This window comes from Tachypleus tridentatus, chromosome 1, assembly GCF_004210375.1.
Source record: "Tachypleus tridentatus isolate NWPU-2018 chromosome 1, ASM421037v1, whole genome shotgun sequence".
Classification (NCBI taxonomy): Eukaryota; Metazoa; Arthropoda; class Merostomata; order Xiphosura; family Limulidae; genus Tachypleus; species Tachypleus tridentatus.
In genome coordinates, this window is record NC_134825.1 from 58,346,893 (window position 1) to 58,363,752 (window position 16,860).

Genomic DNA, 16,860 nt, shown 5'->3' on the forward strand with positions numbered 1-16,860 from the left:
AGGAAAAATATGAAGATTCTCTCATGCACAAATGTAGAAATAGTATTTTACGTGGAGGTGTGTCCCACTTGTGTAGGGTTTTACTGCATCATACATCATCACATAGTAGTGCAAATTTACATATATACACATAAAATTAGGCAGGAGTTTCCACAAAGCTGGTGACATTCAAATCCATCAAGAAGAATGTGCAAATTCTAGAGGTAATAGCTATCTGTGTTTAGAGGTTGGATATTCATTTGAGAAGCTTTTACAATTTTTATTATGATGTAAATTTTTCCTAAGAGCTGGTACTCAACTTTCATTTGGCTCCAACTGTAAGACAAAAAGGATAAAATGTTTGTTCCTGTGTGTGTATGTGTGAATTAAGATAATAATACACACACACACACACACACACATATTTCTTTACATAGACAATTTTGGTTGAGATTTAGAAAGAGATTTTTAAAATGTTCACACATATTTCCTATACTCCTACAGCTCAGAATATCTTGGAACTTACACAGTTTCCTTGAAATCTACCAAACATGTTTTCTGTCAATAAAATGTGAATAATGTAGAAAATAAAACTACTTGTTGAATTGGCAATGTAAAATGGTAAAACTTGTTAACTCTCAGACAACTCTTATTGTCTCTCACATTGGGCAATATAAATTCCATGCCCCCAAAAGTGTTTACATGAATATTTTAATAAATAAGTACATGATAGTCATGGTAACTCACCTTGGGTGAAGGCTTAGGTAAGGGATCTGAAGACAGTTTTATCAATGGAGAATTTTCTTCCACATGTCCTATGTTAGGGTCTAGGTTATTCTGTAAGTGCACAAAACATTCTCTTCATGCTACAAGTACATAACAGAAGAAAAATTAACAATAAAATAGATATAATAAGATCACAAATTTAACAAACAACACAAAAAATTATAAAATTTAAAAACAGTTTAGGACTTAGGTTTAACAATAACTACTTTTTCTATTAATCCTTTCAACAAAAAGGCATTTAACAAGAAAAAGCAAATACATATATACACAATGTAAAAAAAGGTATACACTAATATGGATATACTACATAACATGCATGCACTTGTACACAAATCAGCATGAATTATAGAATGAAGGTGACAAACTTAGCTCATATTTATTAAATTTTCAAAAGATTAATATAAAGTAATTCCCATGTAAAATTTCATTGAGAATTTTAAACTTTCATAAATGTTTTTTTGAAAACATGTTGAAGTCAAATAAATTAAGCAATTACTACTCTTTGCATCTAACTTGTAATTAGATTTTCAATATGATAGTAAACCACATGAAAACAAGAAACATCATCCTTTGACATTTTCATTTAGATTTTTTTTTTCTTTACCCTTTGAAAGGTGCCTACTTATTTATTGGTACAATCTAGTATTTTTTCTTTATCTCACACCAAACTGTTACTGAATGTGGAATTTAAATTGTTCTTACCCTAATGGCAGATTGTCTGACAACAAAAAAAAGCCAAATATGAAAATAGCAGTCACATGTCACAGTGATAAACAAAATTGTTTACCATGTATTTTATTATTCATATAATTTTTTTTTACACTGTGACATGACCAACTTTTCAAAATTTGAAATAAATCATATATTTATTATTAAATAATTACTCTAAACATGCTTTTACAGCAATAATGCCTAATAATTAAAACAAAGTTTGATAGCCATGAATTAGCTCTAGAAACAATAAGATTTTAATACTTCAGACCATCCTATTTTTTCTGTTTCCTTTATATCATTAACTTACTGATCAGTAGAAGGCATATAGATTAAATACTTCTACATCTTAAACATAGGAAGCTTGATTTTCATATCAAAAATTATTAGTTTCAAACTCATATTTTAATCAAAGAATAAAACACAAAATGCTATTTTTAATATGTATTTTGGTATTCATTGTAACAGCACTTTGACCATCCAGCCTATGTACCCCTCTTGTAGTTTTATTTTATCATGCATATTATAATTTGCAATAGCAAGTATTCTAGAAGAATGCAAAAGGTATTAATGAAACTGTGCAGTACAAAAGTTAATTAACATAAAACAAATATCCATCAAATGCAAATAAAAAATAAAAAACCCAGAAGATTTTGCATAATTAATCAATCATAGTAAGCTTATTAAAGGGCAAATTTTATTAGCAGGTTGAAGCTGGAGCTATTTATTGCATACTTTCAAGTAGTTGAGAATACATTTAAGTAAGAAACTGTACAATATGTAAAATTAACATTCTCTAATTATGTTTTACAATTCAAAATTCCATAAACATTAAAAATAGCTAGTCCTACAAGTAATTATCATAGTGTACAGAATAAAGAAGAAAGCTTCAAGGACATTTGGAAGAAACTTTAAGATTTTAACATTTTTATGTAAACTTCCTACAGTTTATAAACTTTGATCATGTTTAATGAGGTAATAATGATGTTAAGATGAGAGTTAAAACCTAAAACTTCTACAATAAACATAAAAAGGTGAGACATCAGCTAATTAGAACAATCTTATTAATTTAATAAAACAAATAAATTCTTAAACCATTTTTAAGTTAAATTATGAAAGAATGAAATAATAACTTCCTGTATTACTGACCTGAGAAATTTCTTCTGAAGGAAGTTCAAAGACACACCTTAGTTTGGAATCCATAAAATTTTCTGCATTGGCATATTTCCACTATTGGAGATATGCATTACTATCAATATCATTAGATGTTAAAGAAAACCCACAATAATAGTTTCTACCAAAAACATTATCTGTTGTGAATAATATCTAACATTATATTCAAATATCAATAGAATTTTGTAATACTGAAATGCAAAACCTTGTGTACAGTTCTCAAATACAAATCAGTGCTTCTATTTTCCTCCAAAACTTAACTTCAATTAAAAAAAAATATGAAAAATGAAATTTATACACTAGTAAATCAGAAGGTATGACAGGTGTAAAATTAAGTAACATGAGCCATACCTAAAATAAATGAGTGAATACAAAGAAAAATCTTGACATGAACATAATACTAACAAAACAAATTTTTACTTTAAATTAATACAATTCAACCATAAAAGACAGTGCAGGTTTTACATATAACTGAGGACAATTTGTTATGAAAACTTTCTTTAAAGCAATAAAATGTGGCCTTTCAAGACTTCGCCTGCTCAGTCACCGTAAATAAAAAATAAAACAAAATCAACCTTTATTATTCATAACATTATCAATTTTCTTTTTTAAAACTCTTGTAGCTATGCATGATATTAATTCTATATGAATAAAAGATTAAAGAGAGAAACCATTAGAAGTTCTTAAAAGCATGATAGTTTAATCTTTTCACTGCATAATTAGATTTTAGAGTTATTCCCATAAGTTAATTCTCTATAAAGTAAGTCTTAAATGACATCCATTCTTACTTTTCAAACTTGAAATGACAGTAAAAGTTCCTTATCAGACATTAAAATTTCTTGCAAACAATTTCACATAAAGGAATTTAGATTTTCAACAAGAAAATGTGCAAATGTTGTTGTAAGGGTTTTTTAAGCATATGAGAGTAAATGTGCAAATATTGTTGCAAGAAGTTTTTAAGCATATGAAAGTAAAATAGCAACCATTTCAAGAGCTGTCAACTGTCACTGTAAGTGGAAAAATAATTTTGTCTACCATGGAGAAGAGTGGATTTCCACATTCAATAAAGGTTCAATTGTATTCAGTCAATGTTTGGAGTGAAAGGGTTAAACAAGCTGTAACTGCCTATTCAGTGATAGTTTAAATGTATCTTTATTACTTGAACAGTTATAGGTATTATGCAAACTTGATTATAACCATCTCATAACAATATTTTAAAATGTATGCAAATTTGTAAACATTTGAAGCATGCCAAGTATGAGTTACTGTACACAGGCAGACACAATAAAAGAAAAAGCCAGCAAAGCAGAAATGAGATTTTAAACTATTATTAATGAGAAGACTTACCACTGTTTCAAGATTACAGTCTCCTTCCGGTGCAATCATTGTCTGAACCATGAATTTGTGTTTAAGTTTTTCATGAGGATCATAATCAAATGGCTGAAGCATAACTGAGAACAAAAGTGGAATATTTATTTCTTATGGACTTAAAGAAATGAGCTAAATTGAATAATCATTTGCTTTTTCTGGATCAACTAACTGAATATTGTCTTTCATCACTAAGTATTGTAAGTGGTTATTTTTTTGCTTTCTGTTAAACTAGTAGTAATATTATACTAATTTAACAAGATAAAAACTGTTTTTATTAACTAGCCCAAATGATATTCTACAAAATCAGAAATACATTAACTCTTTCTCAGAGAGCTTTGTACAATATTCATGAGTTTGTTTTCAAATTTGCTCATGTTAAGTACTTATACCGTAACTTTTGATGGAGTATGCACATCTTCACAAAATTTGGTAGACTTTTAGTAAAGATTACATATTCTTTGTATATAAAATAATCAATTTTAAAAAAATGTGTGTGAAAATAAGAGTCCATTTCATTACTAGTCTGAGTACGAAGTGATTTTGTCATGATTAAAAACTATTCTTCATCTAAAAAATCTCAAATATTTGTGCAATCTCTAAACCCTTCTAAATATACTTCAAATGTTTGTTTTCAGTTATTTCATATTTTATCAGTCAGTTATTTTCTCTACCACATGTATATGGTGTCTGTCAATTTGACTTGCCTTGTAACCATCATAACAAAATTAGAAATATAAATTATGCTTTTCATCTTTTAAGAATTACTACAAATTATAACATAATACTAATGTTTCATCTAAGTAGCTTGAGTCTCAAAAAGTTATATACATATATATTTATCTTCTTTTTTTTTTTTTATTATACTGAGCTTCTAATCATGCCTTGCTAACATTACATAACTTGCATTGATGCAATAATATACAACTGACCTTTAACCTTTACAAAGTGACCCTGTTTTGGCTGCATTTTAGTGGACTAGTATTTTGTAACATTGTCACACTTCAATAACTTTTACATCATATACGTATATAGAATAATACTATTTAGAAATAAGCTATTAAATTTTTCTCAAAATAAAAAATAGAAGTAAACATTTCTCTCTTTAACTATGACCTTTGAACTTGATTGCCAATGGACGTAGGTTGCTAAGCTTTTTAACATTTCACACGTGGAGAATACAAAAAAAATTAAATTAGGTTATAAATACAGTTCAATAATCAGAAAATTAAATTACTATATCAATACCACAGAATTCCACTGTAATTTATCAAGCTTAGTAACTGAGGTTCAAAAGAATGTGATAGCCTTTTAAGACTAAAATAGCTGAGAAAACCACAATGGTTATTCACATCATGTGTGTGTGTGTGTGTGTTTAAGTAATGTTCATAAGGGACTGTTTCAGAAAATGAATAGTGAATGGGACACAGCTATGTTTTATTCAATACATAAGCCACATTTCAGCAAAATAAAGAAATAGAAGGTTCTTATTTTATATTCTAGCTTGTCAATATTGGTAATTTGAGTTCTTGATTTGTATGAAACTTCAAGCATTGTATTTTGACATCACAAACATCTAATTTGAACAAGTGTTGCATTCAATATACTTGAATGAAGATTGTTATTTAGCATGACTTACAAAAATTGGTATTTAGGTGTGTTCTTCATTTACTTCTTAAATTAACTAATGTATAATACTAATATTTGAATTATAATCTACAATTTAATATCAGACTTGACATGTCCATAAATTAGCAGTTCAATAAAACTTTAAATGCAAGTCAAGAAACATGATGACATGGTCTTTGATTCATGACCTGTCATGAAAAGATTAACACCTACAAATACTTTGTATAACACTAATTTTCAAGCACGAAATAATAACCAAGATAATTAAAACTATATAAAATAGCAAACACAGGAAAGTAGTTTCAGACATTTAATCTACATAAATACCTCAAAGCTCCTCTATACCACAATAAATTCATAATAACAATGCACAAGTTAGTACCTGTTTTCCAAAGATAAACTTTCAATAACACTATGTGAATGGTGAAAATATCAATCTAAAACATTAACTACCAGTCAGATCATAAAACAACTTATTTCTGTTTAATACTACATGAGTACCTATTAATAAAGAAAACAGTTAATGGTGAAAGGATCAAATGATAAAAATGATCAAGTTGAACTATAAATAACATTATACACTTTCTCCTTTTTTTTTTTAATTTTTGGCTAAATAACCCAGAAATGTAACATGCATATTAAATGTAATATAAATAAGCTTTTTAAACACAGATCCACATTCTACATCTTTAAAATGTAAATAGAAGATATGGACTACAAGGAACCATTAGATTCTTTAACTTAAAGGCTGTCATTGAAAATGATTTCCTAAACTAATCTTACACATGTCATTTTACAACAAACTTAGAAATATAAGTACACTAAACCCTTGTTCTTTCTACCATCCAGCTAACAAGTTGTTCATAACAAAAAGTGGAACAATTAGTATAGAAAGATTTTTTGGTAAATCTATGCTGACTTTATTTTATATTTTACTCAATTTTGTAAAGCTTATATTATCAAACTCTAAGATTTTTCATATTACAGAAAACTAATTGGCTATAATTTTCAAACAACTCTTAGTACCCCACATGTAAAATTATCAACTCTAATCCTCAAATTCAGACACCAACCCATGATCAACAGATCTATAAAAAATGAAAGAGCATGACAGAATATTTGATCTTTGATTTTTTAAAATACTAAGGGAATAAAAATATCCTTCTGTTGTCCTTGAGATTTATCTTTTTGATTTCTTAATCTTCCTACTTATTACCAAGGGATTAATATACATATAATTCAAATCAAACCCAATATTTATCACAAAATGTTCAGAATACAGAATATTGCTAATATATTCTCTTTATAAACAGGAGAGCATTTAAATGTTTAGTCATATCACAAATTTCAGCAAAAGGTTTGCCATCAGTTTCAGTCTGATAAACCAATAGTCAAAGCTGATGTTCATTTACCAAATTACCACCAAATGACGTACAATATTTTCACTTTATCATGCACATATATAGCCAGTTATGAGCTTTTCAAATATGGACTCAGCCCCTTTGACCAACCACAAACATTTTCACTTGAATATTGTTTTAACATAAAAAATTTCTAATACAGCATGTATATCTTCACAAAATTTGGCAGAGTTTTAGTACACATTACAGATGACTTGTTTACAAAAATCAGTTTTCTAAGAAAGTAATTTTACTAAAATATTTCTTGATGAATATATTTTTATCAGTACAAATACAAAGTGATTTTCACGTTAAAAGTACTTTTCTTCACCTTGAAAATCTCAAATGTCATTTCAATAATCTCTAAAACCTCTTAAATACACTTCAAATGTTATTTTTCAGTACACTTTCTATTTTCTATTATTTTCTCTTCCCCAACTCTATACAAGGTTGGTCAATTTGATGAAACTCTTAAATAACAATAAAAAATCAAAATAAATCTAAACTACCCTTTTTTCTTTCAAAAATGACTTCAAACTGTAACATGAAGCTACATTTGTGTATCCTGAGTAGCTTTAAACTCATAAATATATACATCTATTGATACTTAAATTTTATTGTTTTACTGCGCTTTGAATCGTGTAACTATTATTCACACCATTATAAGAAAAAGCAACTCACTATGGCTCATGTAGCTACCAATGAGAGCATTAAGTAAAATGGTGTTAGGGATGTTCTGCTTTAGAGCAGGCCAAAGAAATAAAGTATAAATATATATATATAAAATTATACTTAAGTGTTTAAGTAAAAATAAAGGCAACACCTGAAGATTGGTTGAAAAACAGATGTTAAGCTAATCAATTTATACAAACAGGTAGTTCACACGACATGAAAGAAAGAAATAAAAAATAAAAACTTTTTTGGACAACACAAACAGAACCAATGATCTGAGATAACCGATTCCAAGATCTAGACTGATTCCACAAGGTTAAATAGTGTTTATGTTAGCAATCCAATAATTTTATTTTACAGTTATCAACTTTAGTTTACAATCTTGTTTCAATGCTGATGAGAATAACATTGTTAATGAAATGCCCAAGCTGGATAAAGTTTTAAACAACAGGGAAATATTTTGAGGAGTTAATAGAAGATTTGTGGTTGTTGAAACATTCTCTAAGAGTTATGTTCAACATATTGACTTTTTTGGACTTGATTGGACTTTTTATATATATATATATATACAGTTTTGTGAAAGACTATAGATGTGTCCATTTCATGCACACATAATAAACTGATCAAATAAATAGGAAAAAAATATTTTAATAACAAGTAGGAATCCTTAATTATTTATATAATTGATGTAAAAAGAAATACTTAAAAACAATTTTAATAAGATCTATCCAACTAGTATCACTTGACTTGTTTGTTTACATTTTATTTCAGCAATTATTTTGTATTGAATACTTCATAGAAATTAACATTTTTCTGTAAAAACATATAACTATTGACAAATCCTGAAAGAGAGGACATGATAAGTGTGTATGACAAGAGGGGTGTGATTTTATATTTGATGTTTCTGTAACCAATCTCAATTAAAGGCTAATAGAAAACACTATAATGAGTAATGCATGTTAAATTTTGTACTTCTTGGAGGGGTGGTAAATAAATTGGAGAAGGTGGAATGTTTAGAGAAAAAGTCACATTTCTAACACTAGTGCAAATTCAGGATTTTTTAAAATATTGTTCTATAAAATTAAGAACTGGTAACTTGTATATTTCTGAAACGTAGAATCTTAGCTACAGTTTTGTGATATGCTAATTGGTATAGCATGTAAAAAAAGCAGTTTAAATTTTGAATGTAACTCACTGAAAACCTCATGATATAAACAGTAAAGAGTGTCCACAGCAAGAGGGGTAAATTACTGTTGAAGTCATTTGACATTTTATACTTCAAAAAGCAAACAAAACCACACTTCAAGGAGAGTGATGAAATATTATCAAAACAAAAGTGAAAAGCAGATTAATTTTCTTGAAACTATTTTGATTATCAAATGTCATCATGTATAGTACAACTAAATATTAGGGTTTGAAGCTGAATAAAAAAGTGTTATTTAGAATAAAAACAAACTATTTACTTATTTTTATTTAATAGACATCTTTACAAAGAGGAGACTTTTAGTACTTGATTTAATTGCTATAATGTTAAAATAATGAATGTTAAAAGATGCTAAGCAATATTTAGTAGTTGCTAATGAAATCCACCAAACTACTTTGTCCTCTGCAAATGAAGCCAATATTTGTGCAAGTCATGACACCTTTGACAAATTCTTGTACACTTTTCACTTTCCGATTTCATACTGATGCCATAGTAACACAGAAATGTAATAGATGTTTCTTACATGTAACATCCTATAACAAACACCAGTGGAAAATGTCAAAAAGACTCTAGTACAGGCCTTTTTAAAAATTAAGGGCAAATCAGATCATTTTACAAGAACTGTCAATAAACACACTAGTGGTTTTTCTATGGATATGATTGCACAGCAATTAAAGTAGTATAATACTGTTTACAAATTGTGCAAGAAAAACTTGTGAAAGGGCAACAAATTGACAAACGTTGTTTTTATCCAGTACTTTGAGTGTCATTTAATTTTGCATTTTCTTATATTAATTCCTTTGCCTTGAAACAAAATATTTTGCCCCAGGATTAAGAGAAATTGCACTTGGTTAACCAAGATCCTGAGCTGGCAAGAAGCAGCAGTTTGTCCCAGACCATTCCATAAGAATTTTAATCATTTGAACATGCTGTGTGTAATTGATTATACATGTATACTGAACTAACATCTGGATTACCATTTGCTTCATTTTCTCTACAAAATTTGACTTCTTGAAAGACTTTAAATATAACTTATTTCTGCTATATAATTCTAAGAACTTAAGAAACAAAGTAAAAAGAAATGTACAATATGTCAGCCACATTATACATACATATACAATACCAACAAGGCCTTTTGGCCAATACGAGGGGTCATCAGAACTTTTGAGATATGATAGATATATAATGAAACAAAGTTTTCTAAAGCAACTTTTTGATATACTTTCTGAAGTCAGTATAAAAATTGCATTATTTTTTAAAGCAGTGAAAATATCATATAAAGTATAAACTCTTCCTTAATTACAGAAAACTTACCTGATACAGTGATTTGCTGTTTGGGTTCTATAATTCCACTGTTTGGTCTCACACAATATCTCTTTGGTGTAGTAGTTTTTATTTTAAAACATACTCTCCATTCTGATGGATTGTACAAAGATAGATTTGAAGTAATAACATCTGTGAAGGGTCCTGAAGTTAAAAAAAAAAAAACCATATAAATAATGTAGATATATATTTCAGTAACATATTTCAAATAAAGTAGCACTTGTACTTTTCAGGATAAAATTAGAAATCATGTTTCACTTTTTACAAATGACAATTATATACTGTCCTTAACATACATGTGAACAACAATTACTGCTTATACATCTAAAAAAAATTCTTTCATAGCCATAGGCACAATTGATGCAAAGGACACATCTTGCTCACACTACATAGTACTAAAACTTATTTCTCAATTTAATTATCTATTCATTATATACCCCAGAAGTCACAAAATATATAAATTTGAAAGGATAACTCTTATGCCAAAGATACAGAAACTACTCCCTTCACACACAATAAATCTTATGATTTTCAATGTATTTGGACACACCACTGTAATATAAGAACAACTTAAATGCAGTGGTAAATTACGTCGGAAATGTACATTATGTAACACTATAATGTCAAATAATAATACAACATTTTTATTATATTAGACAACAGTAGGGTCATTCCATGTCAAATCATCCAGATTTTGGAAAATATTCCAGGTAACCCACTCAGAATGCCTTGAAATATTCACGTGCTCATCTACCCATATAATGAAAAATTGCCAAAGATTAGATAAATATATCTAATAATTTCTGATTTACAGCCCTGTAAAATTTAATTTATATTTATTTTTGTCAAATTCATTTTTGGGCAACTTTGGCTGCTTAAAGCTGCAAGTGTAATGGTGGTAGAAGGCTGAAATGTGCTACACTGACTGAATTAATCTCATGGAATTCAAAATGGTCTCAAACCAAGTTTATCTCTCTTAGGATTTTCATAGTGAGACTGTAAAATCACCTAAAATCCCAAAATCATGAAGAACATTAGTTTATTTAATAAGCCATTGCTCTAAGACTTAATATGATACAAAGCTGATTTTTTTTTTCAAATTTCCTATAGCATATTAGTTGATAAGTCAGCAATTGTTGTAATTAAAAGTCTGTTAGATCTCCTGTAAAAAAATTGAGTTGCATGCAACTTTTTATGATTTAGCTAAAAATAGTCCTACTTCAGGCCACAGTTTGACCACTTCACCAGTTATTTAGCCTTTTCAGGTTTTTACCATATATTACATATCTGAATATGATCTACAAAACACATCAAGATGGTGTTCAACCTACTTTTTGAGTTATTTTTTAAAGTATCCTCTGACCATACATTTTTTTACTTGAAAAAAAAAAAAACTTCAAGTGTTACTGTGTGCAAATATATCCATACAATTTTGAAAAATACCTGTCAATTTTATGAATGCCACTGAAATATTCTAACCAGCCTTTCACAATGTTAAATAATGTAGTTCTAAGAAACAAGAAAGAATTAATTCATTTCTGAACAAGTTTATTGGCATAACTAGTTAGATCACATGGCAATGCAAATATATTATGTATGCATTACAGTTATGCAGATATGGCTGAATTTAAGATTCATAATATAATAAACACAAAGGTAAATCAGACACAAAGAGCACAGTGCTACAACAGGAGATAACTGAAAAAGATTATAGTCACACCAAACTGAAATAATTGTAACAATGAAATGTTTCATAAACTGCTTTGGCGATAAATTAGCCTTAACAACATCAAATAAACATTGCTTTGTTCAGACAGCTTGAATAAATTTCAGAAATTTGAGTTTGATTATGTTGAGATCACAATGAGACTTAGAACACAGTGGCGAGCACCACTGCCTTGCATGATAGGTGCACTTATCAAAGAATATGTTGTAAAGGAATCCAGCTTTCATCTTTACTATCCATGCAAGGCCATGAGAACAGTTCGTTTCTTGATTTCTTCATAAATGATACTAATGCATTGGAATGTTCATCTGATCTATCTTTCATGTTTTCCACATACCATTCATGATTGTTTATACATGCCACATATTTCCCTGGCTGATAATTGTCATTGCTATCATTAGACCCTACTTGAGCTGCTGCAGCATCTCTTTCACTGCTACTACCAACAAGATGTTGTAAGAAAAAAAGTCACTCGTCATACAGTATATGACAATTAATTAAATTAATACTGCAGATGTATTGTTTATGTGAAGTTAAACTAATATCAGTTTGCTGAAGAATAGGCAAAATACTTTTGGTACTTTTCCTCATTGAGCTTTATTGCATTTATATATTCAGTTGAAGTGAACGTTTTTACCAGAAGTGAATTTTTGTGTAAAACACTGAGTAATACTGAAGCAATCAATAGGACCATGGTTTCCTACACTGACTGCAGAAGTAAGATTTCAACATTCCCAAACAACCAATGTTTTTTTTACAAATATGTAATTGAAATAAATCAATTATTTTATTTAGGCCACCTATTAATTTATTATTTTTCACAATCTTAATTTTTTTGAAGGTCATTATCAGAGATGTAAGAATATATGGTAAAGGCTGGTTAGAATATTTCAATTGGATTCATAATTTTATTCAAAATTGTATGGATATATTTGCACACAGTAACACCTGAATTGAAGGTTTTTTCTTCAAGTAAAAAAAGTATGGTCAGAGAATACTTTAAACAATTAGAACTCAAAAAGTAGGTTGAACACCATTTTGATTTGTTTTGTAGATCATATTCAGAGATGTAAGAATATATGGAAAAATATTAAAAGGCTGAATAACTGGTGACATGGTCAAACTGTGGCCTGAAGTAGGGCTATTTTTAGCTAAATCACAAAAAGTTGCATGCAACTAACTTTTTTTTTTTACAGGAGATCTAATAGACTTTTAATTACAACAATTGCTGACTTGTTGACTAATATGCTATAGGAAATTTGAAAAAAGAATTCAGCTTTGTATCATATTAAGTCTTAGAACTATGTCTTATTAAATAAATCAATGTTTTTTACGATTTTGGATTTTCAGGTGATTTTACAGCCTCACTATGAAAATCCTAAGAGAGATAAATTTGGTTTGAGACCATTTTTGAATTCTGCGAGATTAATTCAGTCAGTGTTGCACATTTCAGCCTTCTACCACCATTACTCTTGCAGCTTTAAGCAGCCAAAGTCACCCAAAAATGAATTCACCAAAAATAAAACAAAAGTAATCAAATTTTACACGGCTGTAAATCAGAAACTATTAGATATATTGATCTAATCTTTGGGAATTTTTCATTATATGGGTAGATAAGCACATTTGAATTTTTTTAAGGCATTCTGTGAGGGTCACCTGTAGCCCCTTTAATGATTTGACACAGAATGACTCAGTAGAGGTGCCAATTATTTTAGCCTGCAGACTTAGCTTATGGCTTATAGAATGAACTTTGTTTTATTAATGTTTTGCATATCTGTACAAGACCTAATCAAATGTTTTCTTCTCCACTGTAGATTTATAAAATTTTTTTTTTTACTACATTACTACATATATATTGACAGGATTTAAAAAGGAACTAAACTTTTACATGCAAAGGACGAAGCTAATATCAGTTTTCAATAAATTAACAAAAATATTTTGTTAGGGCTGGAAGTAATTGAGTTAATAATAATAACGATCATGCTTTATTAATTTGCAGATTTTAGCCTTTAGCTTGTGCACATGAACAATTGAAAGTGAAGAAAACAAAAAAGTGCAGATAGCAGTATTATAGATACAAGTAATTCTTTCGTATGGCATATGAATAAAGTAGTCTGGTGAGTTAATAATTTAATTATGATACCCATATACAGAAACTACTCTCTCCACACACACATATATATACACACACACACACACAATGAATCTCAATTAACATTTTCAATGTAATTGTACACACCACTGTAATATAAAAACAAGTTAAAGGCTGTGGTAAATTACATTGAAAATGTACATTATTTAATACTATAACATCAAATAATACAAAAACATTTTTATTATCAATAAAAGTGTTAATACCCACATCAACCATTCCAAGATACATTTTTTATTTCAAGTGGGTTTCTTATCATCGCAAATGACAATAATATGTGGGCAATTATGACTTGAGAGTTAAAAAGGTCACATAGTCGTGAATAAGTCCCAGATAAAACAAAATGGTGTATTAAAAAACTGTGGCCAATGTATAGCCTAGCCAGGATAACTTCTCTCTTTTTATCTTTACAGAAACAAGATGGCCAAAGAACAAAAGAAGATTTAAACATTGTTCCTTTTTCTCCTCCACCCACTTCAAGCAAGATTGATAGCAAGAGGGGTGGGAACCACTAAAATTAACAGTAAGACTCCAATTTGCATTCACAGGCATCATGGTCTTGCTGCCACAACAAGCACACATCACAGAACCATTACAAGATGCTTTCAAATGATCAAAGCACTGACATTGGAAACATTTGAAAGGGTAGGGAATTCATTATCATATCTTACAGTTCAGATAATCTACCTTCACAGCAGCAGGTGGATGTGGTAAGGTAAATATCAAAATAAGAACATTGGTAGGCAGCATAATTTCATCTTTATGAACAGAGATACATTGCACTGCAGAAACTCCTTTGGTTGGAGAAACCAGCAAGGGTCTCCTTCAATTTCCTCTCAACAATAACTCCTCATGAAGAATTCAATGTAGAGTGGGAAGTAACCTCAATCAGTATGTCCCTAATGGGTTTTGAATTCAAGAGGATTTCACTGCATTTCGGAGTAGATGTTTCAAACGAGATATCCCCAAATCATAGTATCTTCACTGACTTTGGAGAGCTAACAAGTCTCTCTAATCCCTTATGAATAAAAAAAGTTTGTCTGGCAAAGAATTCATAATAACAAAATAAAGGTGCAGAACGTGGTTCAGAATCTTCAAGATATAGTACTTCACCAGTCAGCCATTTTAGATTCATAATGAAAGAAGAAAGATTCAGTACCCACTGACTACTGGATCCTACAAGGGGATGCACTACAATGCCAAACAAGAACACTGCAGCAATACAAGGGTTGCTTGAGCACTATACTCATACAACAGTATCAGACACAATGTCCACAACACCCACTGAGAATACTTAATTCTGCTCAATAGGACCAGCTAACTGTCCCTTGAGGGGGGGAAGAGGGTAAGGCCACCCATCTGCAAGAATTCTAAAAGTAACGGTAACAGGATTTCTTTAAATACGTTAAGGATAAGTAGAATGTTAGAATAAAAGCAGAATTTTAGAAGGGTGGCAAAGGAGGAAAACCCTTTTCTAATAAATATAACAAGCTAGGTTATTCAATTCAACTTTGTAATAGTGAAGATTTAATTAAGTAATATTCCTCATCCTAAACAGCTGGTAGAAAAATGATCAAACCAGGTGATTACCTGGATTACATTAATTCGAGTTTGTTAAGAAAGCAGCATGAAACAAAGACTCCTAGGCCTGATAATATTTCCCAAAGGATTCTGAAGGAGGCTGAAGACTGGACGTGCGAGTGATTTGCTACTATTTTTTAAAAGTCATTCAATAGTGGACAGGTGCCAGAATATTGGAAGTAGACTGGTGTTTCTCTTTTTTTTCAGAGGCAACAATGAAAACTGTCACAGCAGTTACATGCCTATTAGTCTTACACCAGTGGTTGGTAAATATAAAATATAGGGTTTCCTAAGTCATTTAACAAAGTTTGAAAAATCAAGTTTTTTTTGTTTTTTTAAAGTAGTTACTATTAATTTAAATGAAAGTAAAATTGCAGATTTGGTGTATACATATTTTCAAAAGTTTTTGAAAAAGTGGCTTAAAAAGCTTATTAAAATTTTCTCTACAAGTCCCTTGATGGAAGAAAGAAGTTTGTTTATACAAAAAGTTCAATCAAACTGAACTAACAGTACAAGGGATATCTCAAAGTTCTATAACAGGACTTTTGTTCTTTTCAATTGACAGCAATGACAATGATGAAGGAACAACCAATATATTAATGAAATTTGCTAGTGATATTAACATTTGGGGTATTGCTAACTATGAGGAGAATGCTGTAGAAAAGAACTAAGATTACTTGGCAAGTTAAGTGAATAAATGACAAACAGTTTTAAATTATAAGTGTGAGGAAATGCATGTGGATTAACATTAATTTATTCTAGTTATATGTATAATTTTGATGAAAGAAACCTTAACAGCATTTAGGAAGAAAATCTGTGTGTTCTGGTTGATCAGACTCTTAAAAAATCCAAGTAGTATGCTGGTGCTAATGGTAGCTCAAATATGATTTTAGATTGTATCTACAAAAATAGAGAGATCATAATTTCTCTTGATAGGTTACCAGTTACACCACATTTGGAGTACTGTGTTCATTCTTGAGCTCCTTACCTTAGGAAAGACATTGAATTGCTTTCCTCATCTAAGTTTTATTTTTCTAAGAGGGCAGATAGCCATTGAAATAGGTTCACTTCAGATTTGGTGGATACGATAAATTTAAAAAGATTTCGTGGGGAGGCTTGATAAATATTTGAATGGTAAGTGATTTTTTGTGTGTTT

The 16,860-nt window shown here is 29.4% G+C and overlaps 1 protein-coding gene across 1 annotated transcript in view; it reads right to left on the reverse strand.

The window, feature by feature from the left end:
* The window catches only part of LOC143249483 (vesicle-associated membrane protein-associated protein A-like), a 40,508-nt gene that overhangs the window by 17,911 nt on the left and 5,737 nt on the right, over nucleotides 1-16,860 (reverse strand). Inside the window, exons 2-5 of the mRNA XM_076499404.1 lie at nucleotides 10,237-10,389; nucleotides 3,997-4,100; nucleotides 2,626-2,706; nucleotides 727-816 (exon numbers count right to left, since the gene is read on the reverse strand). Coding sequence (XP_076355519.1) covers nucleotides 727-816; nucleotides 2,626-2,706; nucleotides 3,997-4,100; nucleotides 10,237-10,389 — 428 coding nt within the window. The remainder of the gene's footprint in view (nucleotides 1-726; nucleotides 817-2,625; nucleotides 2,707-3,996; nucleotides 4,101-10,236; nucleotides 10,390-16,860) is intronic.